This window comes from Chironomus tepperi, unplaced genomic scaffold (assembly GCF_022539635.2).
Source record: "Chironomus tepperi strain 1889 unplaced genomic scaffold, CSIRO-AGI_Ctep_v1 contig_88, whole genome shotgun sequence".
In the NCBI taxonomy this organism is placed as follows: Eukaryota; Metazoa; Arthropoda; class Insecta; order Diptera; family Chironomidae; genus Chironomus; species Chironomus tepperi.
This window is the reverse complement of record NW_027226210.1, coordinates 117654-142222: the sequence shown is the minus strand read 5'-3', so window position 1 is coordinate 142222 and position 24569 is coordinate 117654. Positions and strand designations below refer to the sequence as shown.

Below are 24569 nucleotides of genomic sequence, written 5' to 3'. Positions count from 1 at the left end.
GAAAATTAGGCACTTTTGAGTTTTTGATCCCGAAAAATTAGAATATAAATGGCTTTTAAATTTGGTTCTATCCTCAATATATGGTTGTTGCTTTAAAAATTCATACTGAGTTCATAATTGTATATGATTCCTATGCTAGAAGGGGGTATATGTTCGAAATTTAGGTGTTTTTGGGTTTTCAGGGTGTGGTTGAGTCTGGGTCTCCTAAAGGTGGTGAACGCGGAGCATATGTGACTCCATGTCACTCCTAGCTTAACCACACCAAATAACAAGTCATATAGTGGGCTTTATACAAGCACATACAGGCTCTAGTTAATACAGGGTGCGTTGGCCTAGCAAGACCGTCAATCCAAGTCACATAGTGAGACGGAGTCAAATGAGGCTCTGCTAATGCATCAATCGTTGACCTAGCAAGCCACCATCCCTAAATACAAACTAATATAACCAAGAAGATAGCGAGGACTGCATTCAAAACCCCCTAAAATTCACCCTGCTTCCAATTCTCTTTAAATTCTCAATTTTCCCACGTGTTACAAAACATTCAAGGCGATACTTACGAAGCCTTAAAGGTCAAATACTTTTCTCATTCATCCTCATCCACAGATGTGAATTTTCATCCAATCGATAAAATCAAAATAAAAAAAATTCCATTCTTGTACACAAAAATTGCTCCCCCATTGATACCTTAAAGCGTCATGTCCTTGAAAGATAAAAATTTATCCTAATTCAAAATTAATGGTTAGTCATTAATCCTCTGGGGGAGATTTACAGCAACAAAGAAGTCACAACTGTAGTCACAATGAGAATGTCTATGGCATTCATTTATCTAAAATGAGAAAAAAAATATAATAAATGCTGTGACAAAGAAGAAGACAAGATTATTGAAGGCTTTTTGTTCCATTCTTAAGATATTCTCAATCACATTCCATATCCACAATTCAATTGTGTTTAATTAAATGCGTAGGTTGAATCTGTGCGTTTTTATTATTCTAATTTGTGGTGTCAGATGTCTGGCTTGGTACGTAAATATTTTCGTATGGATTTCATTGATATTCCTTCTTATTTTGATCGTAAATTGTTTTTGTGATGCACGGCAGTATTCTTTCTTTGTGGACTGAATTAAGGAAGGAATGTTATTGTCCGCAAGATGTGGAATCAAATTTATATTGGAAAATTTGGTTAAATTAGGTATTTTGTGAATTTTGAATGGACATTAACTCTAGAAATTAATTTAAAATGCATATCTTAGTGGTGGACAGGTGGTGAGTCAGTTGGTGAGCCAGTTGTTCCAATGAGAGAAAGGATGGGGAAGGAGTCAACCTCTGAACCCCTCCTGGATGTTCATTTGAAATGAGATTCATAATTTTTTGGTAAAATCATCACAGAAGAAAAATTCGCCAGATTTCTTGCTCTAACTTAGTGCTACAAAGTTTATAGTTGGATCCAGAACCACTTCTTTGATAGCATAACAGCCTGTAAGGCTAAAAAACGAGGCTGTGATCCACATTTCCACTTCATATGTTTCGAAAATGAACAAATGAAAAATTTCTGCGTCTCGAGTCTCGAACTCAAGACTGCTGAGTCGTTCTTGCTATAAATAGATACCAAACTACCAAACCTCTCCACCATCAACTCACTTCAACTCATCAAATCATACTCAGCATAAATATGACTACATAATCCTTACAATTTCATAACAGTAACGAGTTGTTGAATTAAAATTTTGGCTACATTCATGGCATGTCATACAGAAAACTAACAAGCAGCTCTTCTTTTACTTCATTCTCATAAAAATATGAAAAATGAAAGATTCTTTATTCTACAATATCTTCATGTATTACAATGTTGGAAGCATACATCAATTTTGCAATATATTACATATAGAAGGATGTTGAGACATGGGAAGGTTTGGATGTTACGGAACGGTTGAAATGGCTTTTTTAGACTTCTATTCTACTTACCCTAATGCTTTGTATCTTCCCTTTAAGTAGGGTTTGGGCACAAACCCCAAACCTGCATTTTCTGCAATTCAGATGCACAGGCTTGCACTTTTCTACTGTACCTTACTGTTCGCCCAAGGCTACAGACCAGCAAGTCTGCAATTTTGCACGAACCCAACCCCCTAACCGTCACATAACTTCCAATCATTCCCTCAAGACATGAAGACATTCTTTTTCACTTATTTCAATATTCCTACATAAGACATATCTAATGTAATAAAGCTACGAAAAGGAGAAAAAAATTGAGGGAATAGTAAAGAGAAAGAATTTTCATATTCTTTTGTTGGATGTAATATATGTAAGAGATTTTATTTGCATGTCAATGTTACCAACGACATGCAATGAATTTTGACTTATGCATGAGTAACTTAATTTGATTTTTAAACAATCAAGAAGTTTTTTGTGAGAAGCTTTTGTGAGTTTTGGGGCTGTTTAGTCTAAGTGTAGACATCTGGAGCCCTCAAAATACACTGACCTACGACCTATCGACCTCATGTTGCCCTTAAGATACTCATTTAGATGGCTAATGATCTTAATGTGTCTAATAAGGCAGAAACCTGTACATCAAGCGACAAATCTTGTCAATGACATGGAAAATACACTCAACATGACAACTTATTGCCGCCAAATCGACGATTGGATTAACAAGGTCATTGCCATAATGTGTAGCTTGAGATTTGAACTCCTAATGGACTGTGAACTCTATCTCTAGCAGACAATGAGCATAGTGTCTTACTCAACTTAAGTATTCAGGTTGAGCATGCTCACGAGCAGCGTAATCTGCTGTTGAGAGGACGTACATTGTCTGCTTGAGCGTGCCACTTCTAAATTGACATCCAGCCATGCGTCACTTTGGAACTTTCTAATTTTCTAGAATTTCAAAGCTTTACAAAATCTGAGATTGAAAATTAATCATGAATAAGAAAAATCAAAGAGTCAATTGAACCTTGAAAGTTATGATATAAAAGCATAAAGTCTGAAGATGAAATTGATTTTATTCTATAAAAACCCGTCCATCCATCGACAATCTACTCATGCTTCATGTTCTTCATGAAAAGTCTTTAAACTTATTTTTCCATTATCAAAGAAAATAAATAAAAATTTATGTTCAAGTTCTGCCATATTCAGGCAGGCTTGTTATTTTTTTTGTAGTCTATAACTCTCTATTGCTTGTCGGAGATGAAAAGTTTATGCTGTAAATATTAATTTTGTGTTTTAGAGCAATCGCTCGGGAATTTTTAATGGACTTTTTTAAGGTGCTGAATGTTGCTGTAGGATATTGCTTTAAAACTTTCCCGTCGAGACAGGAAGTGATGGGGGGTGGATCTATTTATGTTTGTAGTTCTGGGAATTTTTTGCTGTTTATAAAGTTAAAGAGAATTTTTGTAAAGTTCAACGGGGTGTAAATGAAGATTTATTGGGCAGTTTAGGGATTGTTTGGACTTAATGTCTTAAATTTGGGAGTTTATTAGGTAAATTGTGGAAGTTTGTGGGTTATTTAATTAACTTACTTACTTTACTGGGTGGACTGATCAATTTTGATGAATGTCCTGCCTTAGACGAGGTAAGAAGCGGGTTCAATGACTGGATACAGCTTGTTAACTACCAATATAAAGTTAATTACTGTCTCTATCACCCAGAGTGGGTTGGACACTATTTTAGAGGCATCTAAACTGCAAAGAAGCTTTTATGGAGTTGTATAGTCTTTCTAAGTCTGTTATCCACAGCATCCTTCCCAGAAATTCGACATACTAAGCTATTTAACACTTCCTAGAACATTTCATCCACCAATCTACTGAATTAATGCCAAAAACCCCTCCATCTTGATCTACATCACTCATAATCGACTCCCAAAAAAACCATATTCCATTATATTCAATAGAACAACGCCTTAACAATGGAATCTCATTTCCTAAAACTTTCTGACACTATCCATTGTATCTATCAGCACACTAAAGTCATATTCAATAGTTTCAACATTCGTCCCCAACCCCATCACATATTCACATAACATCCATTAAGCTTTATAACAAAAAAAATGTTAATAAAATTCCTGAAACATCCATTCATTGTGGAGTTCCCCGAAAAAATCCTCCCAACTTTGCTCTCTCACAAAATTGTTATTATCCTCAATATATACAGCACTCACATACAATAGAACTCTTTTTTTTGTGATCCTAAAAATATTCATTGAAAATTGTTCGTGATAAACAATGAGAAAAGCAATTTCCATGGGGAGGAATGGGAAGGGATCAAAGATTAAAATTTAGGGGCATTTTAAAAATTGAAAAAATATATAAAAATTGATGAAAAGGATTACACGGAGAGGAAAGTTTATGGAGAGTTAATTAAAAAAAATGTTCACGCAAACGCTTGATTAATTATTAAACTTAATTAACACGGAAGAGTCGATTTGAGTGGTGTTTTGGAGAAAGGATAGGATTTTTGATGGTAATGAGATAGAGTTAAGGATGTTGATAATTACACAGAGAATAGCTTGACAAAGAGGTAGTTCAGGGTCACTTAATTCGATGACCGAACTGCGATCCATAACCTTACATACAAGTTGCCTTAAATTTGCTCTATCGCTAACTACCATTCGCCAATTTCAATTCCAAGTGCAATATTCCCTCTATCGACAATTTCCTTCTATGAATATTTTGAATGTGATTATTTGGTATCCTCAAAGTCAAAATTAATAAAAACGAAGTTTTTTGACAATGATTACAGTGCCACTATCATTTACAACCGATTCAGCTCAATTAAAGTTAAGTCTAGCCGACTCCGAGTTCTGCCCAAAATGCTTTACCCGATCGGCACTCGTTGAAATGTTACCATCACGGCGACGAGAACCAAGTGGCAGCCACTCTCAAAGCAAAGATTTCAATGTGTCAGATTCATTCGCCGGTAAAATGAGCTGGAAGAGCACTAGTCGGTTAACTGACTAAAAATCCGGCACCAGACCAGCATGACACTCACTTGATGCCGAATTCGACTTAAATTTGACATTATGTCAGACATATATCGGTCTAGTACTGGATTATGGATCAAAGAAAACGCTATTAAACACCAACACATCAATGTTCCACTCAGAATCAATGCTATTATTAATTGAACTATGAAACTAATGAGCCAATGACTATATTCAATATTAACCTAATTATTCAATTCCTGTTTAATGTCCCATTAAGCGCATGGCTTTAGACATAATAATTTAACTAACAATTTGATCAAAACAACAAACTCAATTTCCAGGAAGTTTCTCTATTTACGGATCTATGAAATATATTGAACATCCTTCTTAGAATCCCAAAAAAAGCTCCAATAAAAATCACCCATGAAGCTTAATCTCATAAAAAAGAATTCCGATCCGATCCCTCATTTCGACTCATCAAAATTTATCCTCAATCAACCAAAAAAGCCCTAAAATTCCAGCAATTGCAATTGGAATTTATTACTCAATCATCAGTCTGGTGATAGGCATAGAGTCAGTCACACAATTTTTTTTTCATTGAGTGTAGTTGGCCATAAAAAAGTGTAAGAAAAAAATAATTGAATAAATTTCCCATGGGATCCTCATAAGAGCATAAAAACATTTACATATATATCCTCATAAATGGGGAATGAATGTATTAAAAAATTCCTTTTCCTTGCCTTTTTCCGGCATCTCCTCTCGACTTTTTTTTTTATTCATTTCCACATTCACATGTGTATGTATGAGGATCATAAATACTTTCATTAACACATTATGTGGTTTATATAAATGTGCTCGACATTGCTCCTTATTCTTCCATTTTTTTGGCTGTGGATTAGAGCGAGACAGGAACACATATACACAAAAAAAAAACTATTGTCGTAAAATGATTTTTTATTTCCTTTGCTTTACATTCCTCAATAAAAATAAGATGATAATGTGTCCCCAAAAAGTAAAATATTATGTGACGCATTTTATTGTAAAACAAATTAGAGATTTGGTTTGGTTGTGGAATGTTAGGGCTTAACTTGTTAAAAAATTTAAGTATTAAGTATGTAAACTGTGTAATGTTTCTTTTATGGACCTGTGAAATTATAAAACAAATTAGAGTTTAAATTACTTACTTACTTCCTTTTTTGGGTATACAGATCAATTGTGTTCCATTGCCTCTCATAAGTGTAGCCTGAAGCTGGCTCTATCGCTGGCATCTACTTGATGAATATTTCCTATTGATTGATTGATTATGATTTATTAGCCCTATCTAGAACACTGTAAATTTTAGAAGTAACTTCAAAGGATTTCTGATAATTTCTTGTGAAAATGAAAAAGCCTTCTTCTTTACTGTTGTAGAGTAGGCTATAAGTTTCCGATTCCCAATGCTTAATGTTATACTATTACTATAGACAGCCTACGTCCAAGAGTTCTTAAGTTACCATGACTTGAAAGAAAGTATTCATGATATCGAGATTAAGAATTCTGGATCTAGGTTCTGGTCTTAATATCAAGTATCTTTGAAACCAAGACCACAGGAAACCCTATTCATATAATCATCCGAACCTGCAAAGGATCATGTTCCTAGAGCACTGAAGAACAAGACCTGAAGTGGAGTCCAAATCTGTCACCAATCCCTGCCCTGTCAGTCCCAGGAAGGACATTAGGCTTGAACTTGGCCTCGAAATCGACACTTGTATTGCCAAGTAGGTTTAGGTATTAGAGTTTAGATGAGAATAATGCTTATTACATGCCGCTTGACTTTCAGATCAGCTTTTAGAATGCTTAAAATCATATGAGCTAGATCAGTCCACCTTAATCTATGCTCAACGCCTATAGTGGTGGACAGCCTGAGTGATGCTGAACACTAATGTGCGGTTTCAATCAAGGCTTAACGTCATCTCCCCTTCAGAGGGTCCTGTTCACACAAGAAATGATCGACTAAATAGTTTAAAAGCTGACAATTTTAAAGTTTTAAAGTAATAAGGATTTAGAATTAGTAACAAAGGGATAGTACAACTGCTATCAAATAAGCAAACCCAACAAATTCCAAAACAGACAATCCGCTCGCAAATCACCCAAACTACCCAAAAATCATGCAAAACCCTCACAAAAATACTGTTAAAGACGAGCAAAAAGTTTTTTATACACATTTCGTTAGTGCTGCTTGTGAACCTTCATTTTCATGGGTTAAGATGTCATTATTATTATTTGACCCTTTATGGTCATGGTATATTTTTCCTCCTCGCACACTGCAAACTTGTGGGTAAAAAACAGCAACAATAAAAAAATGGACATAAAAGAAGAAGGAAAGGGAGGAAAAAAAGGAAATTATTTGTGCTACATAAAGTAGATGATGAAGAAGTTTTTCCACTTTTTCTTACTCTTCATTTCCCTTCCATTTTTTGATATTCACTGTCAGAAAGGTTGTCAGGAATTAAAAACTTTTCATTCATTTTCTTGTGATGCTCCTCAAAGTGCCTAAATACAGCACAAAAGAGTAAAAAAGAAACTTTTCATTTTTTTTGCATCCATCCTTTATTGAAAAATGGAAAGTTTCTGTTCACTTCTTGTGTTATTAAATAAGGATCATAACAGAACTGAGAAAAGATCATAAAGAAGGAAGTCTTACTTCCCCAAAAAAAATAAATAAGTGATCCCTTTACTGGATGCGTGTGTATTGTATATACAAAAAACCTTTTTTTAGTGTTCCTCATCCTTTTCATCTCCCGACTGTATATTAAACAATAAATGAAGCTTTTCATGATGATTTTGAAATTTATTGAAATGGAAAATTTATTTTACACAAGTAAAAAGATTCTTTTTAAGCATATGGTGGGAGTTCTTCCACTTGATTTCACTTTGGGGAAGAAGAATCAAGTTTATGGTGCTAGTTTTGACTATAGGAAGTGTTGTTAATGGCTGTGATTTGTCTTTTTGTCTATATAACAGCTGAACGACGACTTTTTCTTAGAAAAACGTTAACATGATGTTGTAGATGTATTCATCATGACTCCATGGTGACGATAAGATGAGTTACTACATCCTATGATGAAATTCATGTCAATGGAACTTGAATGTAGCTTGGAAAATTAAATTAAATCTGAAAATTTCAAAAAAATTACGAGAAATCTCATAAATTGCCAAAATATCAAGCTTAAATAGCAACATCAGGTAATCAGTCAGACCTGCTTGACTCTGCCTTATTCTCCGATTAGGTTTAAATCCAGCATCGTGCCAAATTTACTCCAACTTGAGATATTGAATCAATTAACCGACTTGGTATTCAAATTAAGCCTTTCAACTATTACTTCTGATGTTCGAATCTCATACATCAACAATCAATTCCTTTGTCCCTTAACCCAAACAACACATCACATCTCCACTTGATTTTACACCAAATAATCAAAAATCAAATCAAAGAAACCTTTGAAACCCCAAAAAACTCATATCAGCAAGCCATGAAATAGAAAATTTTCCACAAAATTTCATTCAAACACAAACTTTCATCGTGAAAGGTCATTTTTCAGTGATTAAGCAATTTACGTTAAGTGATAAAATAAGCATGGATGAATCTGGTCATCCTTTTACTAATCAAAATAACAAGAAGGAAGCAGAATGTAAGTTGAACACAAAAATTCAATCAAAAGTTGCAATTTTAAATGAAAATTTCACATTTCAGACAAAGTAGACATGGCGGATACCGCAAAAAAGTCAAAAGATCGTGGAGATGCAGTAACAACTGAAGATTACTTAAAATTGTTACAATTTGGATTGGATACAAGAGTTGCTGTCAAATTGGATGATATTTATAAGACAGGCAAGCTTGCTCATGCTGAACTCGATGATCGTGCTTTTGATGCCCTCAAGGAGTTCCCGGTTGATGATGCTTTGAGCATTTTGAGTCAATTTTTGGAATCAAATCTGGAGCATGTGTCAAACAAGTCAGCATACTTATGTGGACTTATGAAAACTCATCGTCAAAAGACCCGAGCCAATCAGGCTGGAATTTCATCACCAATTGTAGCATCTCCAATAAAAGGCCCGGATGAAGATAAAATCAAGTCAATTCTCGAACGTACTGGATATAAGTTGGATGTTACAACTGGTCAACGGAAGTACGGTGGTCCACCTCCAAATTGGAATAGCCCAACACCAGGCAATGGATGTGAAGTCTTTTGTGGTAAAATACCAAAAGACATCTTTGAAGACGAGCTGATTCCACTGTTTGAGAAGTGCGGTACAATTTGGGATCTTCGCCTTATGATGGATCCAATGACAGGCACTAATCGTGGTTATGCCTTCATTACATTCACAACTCGTGCTGCCGCTAATAATGCTGTACAAGAGTACGACAACTACGAAATAAGTCCTGGCAAGTGCTTGAAGGTTAATGTCAGCGTACCCAACCTGCGTCTTTATATAGGCAACATCCCGAAGTCAAAAGGCAAAGATGACATTATTGAAGAATTTGGCAAGTTGACAGCTGGACTGGTTGATGCAATCATTTATAACTCACCAAATGATAAGAAGAAGAACCGTGGCTTTTGCTTCCTGGAATATGAATCACATAAGGCTGCATCTCTAGCTAAACGTCGATTAGGAACAGGCAGAATTAAGGTTTGGAGCTGTGATATTATTGTTGATTGGGCTGATCCTCAAGAAGAGCCAGATGAGGATATAATGAGTCAAGTAAAGGTCCTCTATGTACGCAATTTGATCCAGGATGTAACTGAGGAGCAACTCAAAGAGGAATTTGAGCAATACGGCATGGTTGAAAGAGTCAAGAAGATTAAGGACTATGCCTTCATTCATTTTGAAGATCGCGACAATGCCATACTAGCAATGAAGCATTTAGATGGAAAGGAACTTTGTGGAGCTCAAATGGAAGTAACTTTGGCAAAACCACCGTCCGATAAGAAGAAGAAGGAAGAAATTTTGCGGGCACGTGAACGTCGAATGATGCAAATTTTACAGACTCGAGCTACGATTTTGGGATGTGATCCATTTGATGTGACTGCACCTGCAATTATTCCAGCTACTTTACCGCCAACATCGACAGCTGCTGGAATGGTGGCTAATGGAAGTCATCAGCCAAGACTTGCACCTCGTGGACCTCGTGACTATAATTATGATTTTGCTGGCTATGCCGACTATCGTGGTGGATATAATGAAGCATTTTATGATCAAAACTTTCGATCCGATAGAGACTATTTAGGACAACGTTCAGGACGTCAGCATTCGTGAGGCATCCTATCCTATATTTTTATATGCATATACATACCTAAAATGTCTCTAATAAAATTTCATGTATTGTAATAAATTCGCTTTTTATGTCTGTTCCTTTCATATTTTTTAAGTACCTTCATTCAACTTTTTCTTCAGTTTCGTTTGTAAGACTTAAAACGAGAAACTTCTAAGAAAAGTATAATGTGACTTTTTTCTATTTTTTCATCTCCCTTCTGTTCCTTGTTAGCAACAATTTTTAAAATGATGAAAAAAGTTTCGTGTCAAAGCAGAGCAGGCAAAAGTTTCTCCTTTTTTTGCATGAACATTTTCAATTCCTTTTATTTTAATTGTTAATTCAGCTCAACATCTTGTGCATTTAAAGACTTTTGTCAGCACATAAAAATCATGCGGAACTGACATAGAACTTTTAAGACAATTAAAGTCACATAATCAGATTTGAGAATATCCAATGATGACTAAATTATGCCTTAATTGGTTCAACTTTGACTTCTTGAATGATGATAAACAAATTTAATATTCATAATTATTATTTCTCGGGTTTGACATCAAGTCTCGCACACAAGCTGCAAATTATTGGTTTGAATAAATTATTTGTCTAATTCATTGATGTGGAAGGCTGATTGTTTGCTCATGATGAGCCTAAAGTCTTTGTATAATTGAATATTTTGAAGATGATGTGGCATGTGCAGCTATTTATAGTTTCTGGTTTGTTGTTTTTTGGTGATGAGGAACAGACTGAACAAACATGAAATATTGAGGTTTTTGGGAAGTGATTTGGGTATGTCCTGTAGGATGTTGTTTTCGAATGTTCTGTTTGAGGCTGTTCGCTGATTATGTTCTGACTTACTTCGCTGGCTGGATAGACTAATTGTAATCCACTACCTTGCTCAGATGCCGCCTGAAACTGACTCTATTGCTAGTAACTGCTTCCCAATTCCCAAAAACCAAATACAACAGGCTGAAGTTGATGATCAAGCTCAAGTTCAATTTTAAAGATCCTAATCTCATGCCAGACTTGAGTATTCATCGTCCATCTTATTCTTAAGTCCAAAATACTAAAATCTTCTGTCCCTAAGACTCCAACAATGTTTCAACTCCATCCTCATCACTAACTTGCAACAGATCTCATAAACTTAATACAAAATCTACCACAACATACAATAAAAGTTCCCAAGTCTAACAATCATCTCCAAACAGCAATCAAAACAATCCAATATATATGTATCTGCAATAATAATAATATTGTGCATTGGATATCAAAACTTTCTCTTGTGCAATCAAATTGATTGAAATATACTGTTGAGGATAATTCTTGTACCCGAGCAGGACAATGATGGCAAGGTCCATTCGTAAAATTGTGTCAAATAAGCTGTCACGGGTTACTGTAAAGGCAGCTTCGGGTCTGACTGTTAAGACTGCGATAAAGTTGTGCTGATTTGTCCATGCTAGGTGACAAAAACTTAGGTTGTAACCTAAGATCCACATATTAAGCTCCTAAGGTCCACATACTAAGCTCGTACGCTCCTAAGCTCCATGAGTATAGCAAGCTAGTAGTGGCATCCTAGCGAACACTGCTTAGTTGTGCTGCTCGGGCATTATTGAGAACGATGAATGATTAAAGTCCATAAACTTCAATTTTCCATTATTAAAATGTCAGTCAATAACAGATAATGTCTCTCACACAAAAAAAAAGGAACAACAAGAAATAAAGTTTATCATAGTCTGAAATAAAGACACAGTGAGAGAGTTTCCTTGTTTGCAGCCATTATCCTCGTGGCTGTTGAAGATGAGATCTAAAAAAATGCAAAAAAAAAAGTAGTTGAGCATAAGAAGAAGTTGGAAGTATGGGAAACATTAAGTTAATTGAAATCATTTAATGAGAAAGAAAACTTAGTTCCATTATGAGGGAAATGAGACGAAGCATTAAATACATTTTCACACAATACTCTTCAATCAGTGAAATTAAAATCATCATAGTCATCCACAATTGAGATTCCATTCGCATTATAATCTGTTAAAAGCTTTATTAATACTCCTTAATTTCCATTCTTTATGCTAATTTCAATCACATCCAGCACTATTTCTCATTCTATACATTTAATTTTATTCACTTCCATTAAAATGTTGCAGCTGGATATATTTCGTCCTACTTAATTCCTATTTCTTCCTTTATTCTCGTTCACAGCAAATGATATCATAAACATAAACAGCGAGACAAGTGAGACAACACAACCGACATGGCAAAACACAAATTATGGCCTTCCATACTTTGACAATATGACAAAGAGAGATATTACTGCAACAGTTGGACAATCGGCTAAACTTCACTGTGTTGTACGCAATTTAGGTGATAGAGCGGTGAGTATTAATATGGATTATATTTTTTTGGGGGAAGTGCTGGCACTGAGGGGAATTTATTGGATTATAGAGATTCTCAACGACTTACATACGTCCTTCGCTGGCCTTCCAGATCAATTGTGATCCATGGCCTCTGTCAGTTGACGTCTAATACTGGCTATATTGTTAACTGCCCTTTGCGAATTGCCAATACCAAGTGTTTCTGAGCTATAGCTTATAAAATTGATACTCTAGTTCAGTGGTGAGCAACTAGTGTGCCGCGGCATATTAGTGTGCTTCTGAAACTTTCTGGAAGTGCCATGAACCATTTGCCGTTTGGGGTTTCGGTCATAGCTTACCACAAAGGTGTACTATAGCATAAAAAGGTTGTACAGCACTGTTCTAGGTGCTTAAAGACGATTTCTAGGAATTTTCTAGAGGTGTTTTAGGGATAAAGTCCTGGAAATGAAGAATACAGCCTTCCTTTGTAGGATACAGGCAGAATTCTACTATTTGATCCTTAATCCCTAACAGACAATGAGCATACTCACCTTAATTAGCCTTCTCATGAGTATACTCAATCTATATAACTAAGCATGCACCTTACTTACTTACTAACTGGAACCATGCTCCTAAGTGGAGCCTAGGTTACTACAAAACGCCTTCCATCTGACTCTATTTCTGGCCTTATCACAAAATTTCAACACATTTTCCGTGCATGCTCATTGTCTGTTCCAAAATGTCACAAAATCGTCCTCCTTGTTTAAAACATTCAATTATCTTACCTTCCATATCCCTGCCATATATTACTATAAATGATAATAATAATGATGATGACACAACCATAACACACACAAAAAAAAATTGAAGGTTAATCCCCGACTTAATGAGAATAATATTTATGATAATCATTAATATGAATCTATAAGGCATTAAGTATCATCATGCACGGTTAATTGAAATACAATGTTGCGATTTATAACACCTAGGGTGATTTATTATTAGCTTTATGGCATGCGATGTTAGTTCGAAAGTGGTGGTTGCGGTTACTGTATCTTAATGAGCTGAGGCTTGATTATTGTGGCTTTTTATTAATAGAGAGGAACTTCAAGGACATTTAGGTCGTTTAAGATGAAATTTTCAAGATGCAGCATGTCCTTTACGTATTCATTTGTGCTATTTCAATCAAGATCCTGCAAAGTTCCCATACATAACCTCAAAATGCTCTCAAAGCATTTCCACCCCTATTTTCTCAACTCATCACAACTTACTACTTAATCCTTCTCTTCCACAACATTCACATCTACAGTTAATCCTTAGGTTACATTTTAATAATCTCATATTAATTCATGTTACAGGTTTCATGGATTCGAAAACGTGACTTGCATATTTTAACAGTTGGTATTCTTACATATACAAATGATCAGCGTTATCAATCACTGCATGCTGACTCGTCTGATGAATGGACGTTGAGGATAACATCGCCGCAACCAAGAGATAGTGGCGTAAGTTATTTAATGTCTTAATAAATTATTAGGATTTAAATTAATTAATTTTGTGTATATTAATTCCTTCACAGATTTATGAGTGTCAAGTCTCGACAGAACCAAAAATTAGTTTAGCATTTCGTTTAACAGTTATTGGTGAGTATGATTAATGATTGCTTTGAATTTGGAGATGTTTAAATTGTTGGATGAAGTTGATGTACTTGATCATCTATATGACTGGCATTTGGGAGCTACTGGGATGTGGCTTACATTTTGTGTTAATGAATAAGCTTCGTTGGAGCGTGACGAAGACTTACAAGCTTCATGACGAAGCCTTACAAGCTTCATGACGAAGCCTTACAAGCTTCATGACGAAGCCTTACAAGCTTCATGACGAAGCCTTACAAGCTCCATGACGAAGCCTTACAAGCTCAGTGACGAAGCCTTACAAGCTCCATGACGAAGCCTTGCAAGCTCCGTGACGAAGCCTTACAAGCTCCGTTGTCGGTGTCTTACATGCTATTTAGCGGAGCCTTCTTCATTTGTGTAGCTCGGACTAATTAAAAATCATGAAATTCAGTCAGTAATCTTCAATAATTGACAAAATGATGCCTTGGTACCTAAAATCAAGCATCAACATTTGAGGCATTTGAATAAATAGCTTCAAAAATGCACAAAATGCACAACTAACTAGAGTTGCTCTCAAATACCTAATTAAATAGCTGATTATATCAATCAAGGTAATCAAATTAATTTGCATACATGCTACAAAGGCACCAATTTATTTTAAATTCCCTCAAAACCAGCATTACTTGACGTGCATAATTTATTAAATCAACAAATTCCAATCCAATCAGCACAAAACAACCACAAAAAGTTATATACTCTAAGTAACTTTAGTTTCCATTTCCAAAGTTCAGTGTACTTTACAGTTATGTGAATCATACACACACATGTGTCATGATTAATTCATTTACTTACAATGCTGATGATTAATTAAGTGTTATTCGCATTTCACATTTTTCCCTCCATTTTTTTCATATAACTCAATTTGCTCTGCAATGCGGACAACTCAAATGTAAAAGAAAGCAATGTGCTAAGTGAGTCTTGTACAGCAAATAGAGGAATAGCGAGGGGAAAGAACCCCATTAATTATATCCATAGCTCAAGTCGAGGAGTGGAGGAAAATAGATGAGTAGAAATAAAAAAAGAAGAAAATAAACGAGTTGTTGGAAGTGAAGTTGAAAATATATGTTAACAGGAAATTAAAAAATGTTGTTCAAATTGAAAAGAAAGCACTTCCATTTGCTGAATTGAAATTGGTTGTTCTTGTGATGAAATTGGGAGATTTTGACTCTCGACAGAAAACACAGGCTTGTAGTCTTGGATGAACTATAAGTTACAGCCGAAAACTGCAGGCTTAAGCATCTAAAAGGCAGGAATTGCAGGCTTTCCGACTTACTGGCTGTACATATCAGTTGACTTCAAATCGTTGGCTGCCTCTTTCAAATTATCCAATACCAACTGCTACACTGTCTCTATCAACAGCCTCCTTCCAAGAATTCTTTGGCCTCATGCTCTTATTCCATCTCCCGAAAATTCCAATTTAATGTTGAAATCTGACAAACTTCCATTAAGGACTTTATGTCAGAAAAGAAGTAAATCGACATTAAATAGAATTCGTAACTCTAGCAATACATCCTGCTCGACTTCAATAACCTTTTAAACCAGTCTTAAATTGAAAAATTTACTTCGTATTTTTATATCATTCATGTTGTGACAGTAATCGTGCATTATAAATTATTTTGAGTTGTAATGAACTTACTTGAAGGGGACTCATTACACTGATGATTTTCAGTAGATTCAATATGGAGAGGAAGGGGTTTAACTTTGTTTTTGGACCAGATTCTTCAATTTTCAACTCTATTCCAATCAATAAGAACTCTCCTTTTACAGATCCCAGGATGTTATAACCTAAAATAGAAACTTGTCATTCGAAGAACTCATTATTGCCCAAATATTCAAAGTTCAATCAAGAAATTTAAATATCCAAGAGAAGAGAAACTGAAGTATCGAACCCATCTTTTTGGACAAGATTCTTCAATTTTCAAAATTTCTCATGCAAAAAGTTGTCCATTCTGCCCCCTTACGTCCTTGATCAATAAGAACTTGTCATCAAGAAGTGAGATTAATACCCCGAAAAGCACACGGCATGAAAAATTCGAAAATATAATGTTTCAAGGCTGTAGTTGTTCTATCTTCGAGTCGGATTCGACTCTTTCCATCTTTTTCAAATCGAATGTCTTTCTAGAATCTCGTAATTCTAATATTCGAACGAAATTTCCAAGCTAGTAAGTGTTCCCGATGATTCGACTTCCACAAATTCTTGAGATCAAAATAGTATTCAGGTCGAGACATTCTTAAGATATCACAATCTCGTCAAAATAGCTCAAATCTGTGAATCAATCAAAACTCCAGTCTCAAACCTACGTGAATATGATTTTCTGTCAGATTTGGTTTAAATCCAGCACCATGCTAGAGTCACGACTGCCTAGTGACGGATTTTGGATTGATTAACCGTCTTGTATTATTCGGGTAGACCCCCATCTCAATAACCTTTACTTACTTACTTACTTACTTATATGACCGTACAGATCAACTGTGATCCATGGCCTCCCTCAGATGTCGCCTAAAGCTGATGAGCAATAACCTTTACCAGTTAAGAATAAACATATTTTTTGAATATCCACAAAATTTATTGAAAATATTTAAAAATTAATTAATTTTTTAATGAGTTTTATGTTAATTAAAATTCATCATTATCCTCGCGAAACTTGAGAATAATGGATATGACTGGATCAAGGCATTGAATATTTTTTAACAACAACTGGGTCCATTCAAGCATTTCAATAAAAATTTGATTAATTTTTTACTTGAATGATTACGTCAATAAATGCAATATTTTAACAATAAATCAATCAACAGGAAATTAATCTCGAGTAGTGCATCCAATTTCAGGAAAAAAAATTATTATTGTTACTTGCTCATTAGCGATAATAAGGTATTTTAATTAATAATATTGTATATAGCCTGGGAATTAATTAATCTAATGAGCTACATCCATTAAACATTTTCAAATCCATCATTAAAATAACAAAATCAAGATTTATTGAATCCACATCCATTTTCAATCAGATAGACATCCAATAAAATTATCAATAATCACCAACCCATTATGCAGCATACAATCGTAGCAAAAATCAATTTAGATACCAAAATAATTGAAACAAATAATCATAAAATGCTTCACTGAGCACAGCTTTTATATCCCAAAAAAATAACTTCAATCAATTCCTATTTCATCCAATTTGCTACACATCGATTAAAGTCATTTCAATCTCAGGAATTTTGTTATTGATATTTACCAATTTTTGTCTCTGCTTTTGTGAATTACTTTATGAGTTTGTTTACTTCAAAAACATTCGGATGCCATTTTCTTGTCACCATTTTTCGGTGGATGTGATGATGGTTTTTTGTGGGGAGTGGGAAGATGATGAGGATGATGGGGAATATGGAGCAAGAGTTATGGTGATGAGGCAAGGATTGGAGAGTTTTGTGGTTGATGATGTGGAGCTGTGTGGTGGATGTTGTGGAGTATTTGGTGATTTTCTTTAGGACTTGTTCCTAAAATTCAGAATAGTCAAGCATTAACTGATTTTAGAAGGACAGTATGAATTAATGGGAGTTTGAGTGAAAGCTGCTGCTTCTTTGCATTTTGGAGCAACCTAGGCTCCAAGTCGGAACATGGTTCCAGTAAGTAATCTAGGGCATCCTTAGACATTACTTACTTACAACTTACTTCCTTGGCTGGGGAACACATGGGCTCATTGCCACGTGAAAACTACGTCTACAGCCGACCCTATCATTCGAGCTCTTCAACTTATTCGTGATGTTAAGGCAGAAATGTATAAGCAGAAATCGAGGAGATCAACCTCCTTCTCCCCCTCCCATACTCTGAATACGACACTGCTTAGGCCAATCCATACTGTAAATTCAAGAAATAATAATAAATTGAGCCAAAAAATGTCAAAATAACAGTTACATCCTTGCCCTATTCAAGTATTGTCACTGGTTCCTACTTTTTTGTATCATGGCCATTTAGTACCATTTTGATAATAAGCCAGGACCTGAAACCACACATTGATTGCGAAGCATTGCTGTGCCGAGGTACACAGTTTGTACAACTCTGCCCTATCCAATAAATTCCTTCATATCACTATTTAACCCCAATATTCCCACAACTTCTCCTGTATTATCCTGAATACTCCTTCCCTCCAACAACCACACCAAGCCAATATTGACATATGCAAAATATATTGATACAACAAACAAAATATTCCCTACGCCTTATATCCAACGAGAAGGAAGTCGCTCTGTCAAAACACAAACTTCAATGTCCTCCCCAAGCGATATTCAGTGTATTATGTCACATCACGCCATTCCATACGATTCGATAGCAAAATTTATCATCGCATTAAGTTGTTTTGAAACTTTCCTTCCTTCCTCAACTATCAAGACATTTAGCTCGAATGTTGCGATGTTATTTGCTCCTTTCCATGATGCCCAGAAGGAGACTTCTGTGTGTGATAAAAAGATTGTTTCTTTTTTGCCCTTTCATGATGCTGCTATAGCTGGCTACTGATATTGATAAAGAATAAAATAAAATAAAACGAGATATTATATCGTCAAGAAAATAAACTGTCTCAATATACTTACTTAATAGAAAAATTGTGGCAGTGATATATAAATTGTTGATTATATGACCAGAACAATAAAGTATAAAGACAATCGGAAGCGATAGTGAATAAATTGATTTCAAAGGATATCTTTTATTATACCCCATACGAGATAGGATGGACTACTTTAGAAATAAAGATAAACTTGTATCGTTTTCATGATTGTTGTGATTTTTATGGCTTTAAAGGTGAAATTGGGAAGTTTTAAATGGTTGAAGACTTCGAGTTTGGTGTTGTTTGTCACTTGAGTGGCTCAATGTAGTCGCTAGACGTCTACCTCGGACAGCAAATGGGGTAAAAATAGCCGGAAAGCACACGTCATAGATACTGTTGAAGATCCGACACATGTGTCGACTTAATTCAGTCTTGAAGTCTGACTTTTGGAAATTTCTACGTCGTGTCCCTTCAATGTACTTGGTCGAGTTGACGATAAGAATTGAAGGTCCCTTAATGGTATCATTACTGCTGTTTTTGGTCCATTTTTATGTCTAAAAATGAAATTTGTCACAGTGAGCTGTTCAAAAGTGTAGAACTTGAGAATGTCACACAGGAATGGGACGCAAGGGAAAATTTAAGAGACAGTGATCCAAATGAAGGTTGTAAGGGCTTCTCAGGTTCTTTTCAGAATCATATGCACTGGAAATGCGGTTCAGAAGCTCGCTTAATAGACTACAATCCCGAACAGCACACCATATTCGCTAGGACATCGCTGCGTCGTCGTATTAGCAGTACGACGCAAAGTTGCCCTGACGGTGCCATGACCATGAGTGGTTCAGATCCCATTTTAGAGTTTGGTCAAGATTGGAATTCGTCGTCAAATTGTAAATAGACCATAAACGCTCTGGATCCATTATTCTGAATTAATTCCATACAACTCATCTCCCAACAATAATAAACCTTTAATATCTCATTATTTTGTTCCTCTTGCTCACTTGTCCAAAATATATTTATTCACTTGTCAAAAGGACTTACTACCCATGTCATTCTTCTTGACTCCTCATCATAAGATCATCAATGACTGGCATTAAATTGTTTCTTTAGTCCTAACTGATAACCCCATATTGTTATGACATTTTAATGATTCCAGCTATGTCAATGACCTCCAACAGTTCGTAACTCCAAAATATTTATTATCTCCTTTTTCCTGTCAAGCTCAATCGGAACTAAATAAATTTTTTTTTTGTCATTTCAGTTTCCCGTGCCGAAATATTAGGAAATAGTGAAGTTTTCATCAAAAGTGGTAATGACATTAATCTAACGTGTGTCGCATACGATGCTCCAGGTCCACCATCATTTATCTATTGGTATAAAGGACCGAGTGTTATCAACTATTCTCAACGCGGTGGAATAAGTGTTTTAACAGAGCGACAAACAAAAACAAGCAAATTGGTCATCTCACGTGCGATGTCGTCCGATAGTGGAAACTATACATGCTTGCCAAGCAATTCAGGTATGTTAGATATACACACATTGATAATACAACAGATAATTGACTGCATTCAATGTACATGAGCTTGCAGAAAACAAGCTGAAGTGGTGGCAACAAAAAAAGAACGTCTAGAGCCAGAAAATGTTTTTTTATTCACATCGTATGAATGAAGTGCTAAAAGCTTTTATGAAGTGCTACAGTCACTTATGGCATGCTCTCTTTTTTCTGCAAGCTAATATAAAAATGCTTCGCACTTTAAGCACATTTTGCTTTACAATTTTTCACTGCTGGGTGTGCTGTGTATTGAAATATGTATTATTGCTGCATTTATTGAGGAAGAATGTTGTGATGAATTGCAGTGTAGCTTTAAAATTCAGATAATAGATTTGTAAAATGATTGATTTATCGAGCATCAATTGATTAATTAACATTTTTTAAGCTACACTAAATTTATTACTATGAATAAATACAGCCAAAACACTCGATCGTTAGTGCTGAAATTGGCAACAAATTTCATGCAATTTTGAAATCGCAAGTTCAGTGCAACATTCGCGTACTTGAGTCAAGTCAAATTAATATTCAAATGGAAGTGAATAACTCAATTCTTGCATATAACTTGGTACTTGCATTAAATGAAGTATTGAAATAAGAGGAATAGATTATATGGAGGTAAACACTCGTTAAGTAAACACAAATAAGAGTGAAGCTTGATGTTAGATGATTTCTGCAATGTATTATGCTAAGTGCACTTTAATGATATTCAAAATTCAGATTTTTATGCCGTATTCGTTGAGATAAGAGCTCGAAGTCGAGTCGAGTCAACTCGAGTCGATCAGAAAAAAAAACAGAATCGACTCGAGTCGATTCGAGTCGACTTCAACCATATCGAATTCGAGCTCTGATTGAGATAGGCTAAACTTGAGCTTAAAGTCAATTCAATGCGGTTTTTATCATTCAATCTCGTCTTGAGATCGACTTTTCATTCCTAAATTGGTTATATCATTAAATTGGCTAAATTTAACTTATTGGCATATCCATGATATCACTAATCGGTTAATCAATCCGAAATTCGACCTCAGATCGGCATGACTCTGACTTAGTACCTATTGACTTATCCCCAACCCTCTTACTTACCCCTTTTTTTAGGACAACTTCTATTTACTCACCTATATCGATTGAAATTCCAATTCAGCCTCAAAAGCAAATCTGACAGTACTCTATTTATGAGGCATTTGAATGGAGTCTTAAGCAAAAATAGATTCGCTTTCTTAAAGTCATGTCTTGGTTAACTCTGCCCTTAAGTAAAAGTTCAGATTTTACTATAGACTTTCAAACTCAAATCAAGAATGGAGAAAAAGTCAAAGTCGAGGCGGATTTAGTTAATTGACCCATCTTCAAGTTCTGATGGAAATGCTTAAAAGCAAAAATTCATTCATAGCAAAACAAACGTTCCTTATAGTCACTAACTACATTTTTAATAAGAATTCATTTAAGAGTTGCAATTTCTCCAAAATTCCTTTGATTTCTCAAGATCCATAATTCACAACAGAGTTTACAGTCGAGCTTTTTAACATCCTCATTATTAAGTTTAACAAACTCGAAAATGATTGTTGATTAAAATTTTTAAATCTCGCTTATTCCCTTTAAGTGTCATAAAAGTTCCATTCACTCCGCAATCTTAAATCCTTACAATGTAGAGCAATGAGAAAAAAAAGAAAAAATTATGCAACGAAAGTGCCCCGCTGAGAATTTTAATTGTCGGAATGGTTGGTTGAAATTGCTTATTTATGAGTAATTCTATGCTCGAAGCATTTCAACAAATTTCCACTTCTGTTTGTTGTGTATTCATAAAATTTTATGCATTTTTATTTTTTCATCACTAATGGACTTCTTTTCCTTCTTTTTCCATTTTTTTGTACAGATCCAGCAAGTGTTATGGTTCATGTTATAAACGGGGAACATCCAGCTGCAATGCAGCATGGCAATAGTAGCAGTAACAGCATACATTCATTATATTGTAATAGAAACAGCAATTTTTTAACATTCCATCTATCGAAATGGCTTTTATCATCACCAACGAAAATGTTCTCGTCTATTCCCACGCTTCTTCTTGTAACCGTATCAACTGTCATGTGCATTAATTTCTCCATGAGATGATTTATGTTTGGGATTTGTAATGACAGCCTGTAGCATCCAAAATAAAACTGTCATAGATAAATACACACAAAAATACACACAAATAAATGCATAGAAGAAATGAAAATGTATACAAAAAAAATCTCTTTTTTGTCCTTTTTACACACAATGAGATGTTTAGGGTATGTCTTTAGGAATGAATGAATAAAAAAAAATTATTATACATAAAAACATGAATTAATGGATTAGATGTATTTATATCAATTTTCATTTAGTCAATCAACTGTGAATATTTGTTGACGTCATTAAGAGTTGTAGTGGGTATTCAGGGGGTGTGTTTAGGAGATTATAGAGGGACTTTGGGGATCAGAACCTCAAAATTGAGATATAAATCTAACTTAAATTCAGGTTGAGTAGGAGAAGGAGTTTATTTTCAAATTCTAATGCATTCCATACAAAAAACTGTCAATTGCTCCTTCAAAAAAATTTACGGCTACGTCCTTGATAGAACTCAAAGAACAAGGGCATATTTATCTGATATCCACTAACTTCATGGTTAAGACTTTCTTGAAAAACTGTTGAATTAGTCATCCAGAAATGTACACAATGACATAAGGTCTAAGATGAGGCTTGAGGATAGAATTTGTGTCGAACCCGGCTTGTCGGCACATTGGGTCTAGATTATTTTCAAACCATAGTGGAGTTACCAAGGAGTGTAGTCCCTTTTTTGGGATAAGGCTTCCAGATATCGCACAAATTGAGGTTGAATGAATTTTGACCTTTTTCTTAAAAATTCTAGTAAATTGAAGGACATATCCAAAAAACAAGGAGAAGAGGGATATTACGCCCCTGTTTGATACTTTGAAACATTGCTAAGGATGAAATTGTATCTGATATTGAAGAAAACTCAACAGAAATGTTATCAAAAGCTCTTCTGATCTCCCACAGTGTTACAATAAGTCCATAGCATATGCAATTTTGAAAAACAACCTTCAATCCTTTGTTTTCTCAGCCAGCAATCTCACTTGATTGAAATCTCTACAGTATGTTCAATTTGAACCCCACATTGTACCTCCAAATCCTCTCATTCCAATCTGATGTAGTCTCAGTCCTTCAAGATGACAATATCAATTTCAAATTATTAAGTTTCTAGACTAACTTTTATTTCAAAAATAAATCTGAAGTAACAGTAACAAATCATGATATCCAACACAACAGCAGACTATAGCAATCTCAAACAGTATCAAAAGCTAGAAAAAACTTCATGCTACACACAACAAAAAAACATATTCAACTCAACACACAAGGCTCATGTCATATTCATTCTCAATTGTAGTCAGACGAAGGAAAAAAAAATCCACAATGAGAACATAAAAATGAAAAATTCAAAATTGAATGAGATATGAAAAAAAAAGGAACAGCATCAGCAGTAGGAGTAGTAAAAATCACATAGAGAAACATAGTCTGAATGATGAGATGTATGATCCATAATAGAAATGTTTTTTTATGATTGCTATACGATGATGCGTGATGAATAGAAGGGCCAATCTGTGTACTTTGAATGTAAAACTTTTAAGCTCTAAGCTTGAATGGATTAAAATCCTTTCTAATTTCTGTCTTTTGAATAAGTTTGCGTTTTATTGTAAAATTGAAATTTTTGTACTGATTCTCAATGAATTTGTTCTAAATGAGCAGAAAATTCTGATCTGTTAATTAAGAAAGTTGACAATTTTGATGGAACTGGATAGAATAGGATGATAGACAATGGATGGTGTCGCATTTTACGTCACTGTAGCCGAACTTAATTTGGAATTTTGTTTTAAATTCCTCATTTTTTTGTGAATTTATCAATTATTTTCAAGTCTTCCTGACTATGTTGCATAGCTTGAAATCGACTCGGATTTTGTATGGAAAAGTCAACTCAAGTCGAGTCGATTCCAGACAAAATTCAAGTCGATTTCAAGCTCTGGCATGAGAATTGTCAAGTCAAATCACTGTAAGGGTCAGCTGTACTTACTTACTGTACTTACTGTACTTGTTAAATTTATATGAAAGTACAGTAAGTACAGTACTGTACCACTGGAGTGTCTGACCCTTGACAAATCATCAACTGCTGCAGTAATACCCAAAGGAAATTCAAAAATCATGTCAAGAATTGCTGAGATTTTC

The 24569-nt window shown here is 34.9% G+C and overlaps 1 protein-coding gene and 1 pseudogene across 1 annotated transcript in view; both read left to right on the top strand.

The window, feature by feature from the left end:
• LOC139086739 (protein amalgam-like) overlaps positions 1-23207 on the top strand; it is a 53051-nt gene extending 29844 nt beyond the window's left edge. The window contains exons 3-7 of the mRNA XM_070635320.1: positions 12401-12573; positions 13911-14057; positions 14132-14195; positions 20028-20285; positions 22186-23207. Of these exons, the coding sequence (XP_070491421.1) occupies positions 12401-12573; positions 13911-14057; positions 14132-14195; positions 20028-20285; positions 22186-22421 (878 nt within the window). The 3' untranslated portion in view covers positions 22422-23207. The remainder of the gene's footprint in view (positions 1-12400; positions 12574-13910; positions 14058-14131; positions 14196-20027; positions 20286-22185) is intronic.
• LOC139086719 (heterogeneous nuclear ribonucleoprotein R pseudogene) lies at positions 8531-10212 on the top strand (annotated as a pseudogene).
• Positions 23208-24569: the final 1362 nt, after the last annotated feature.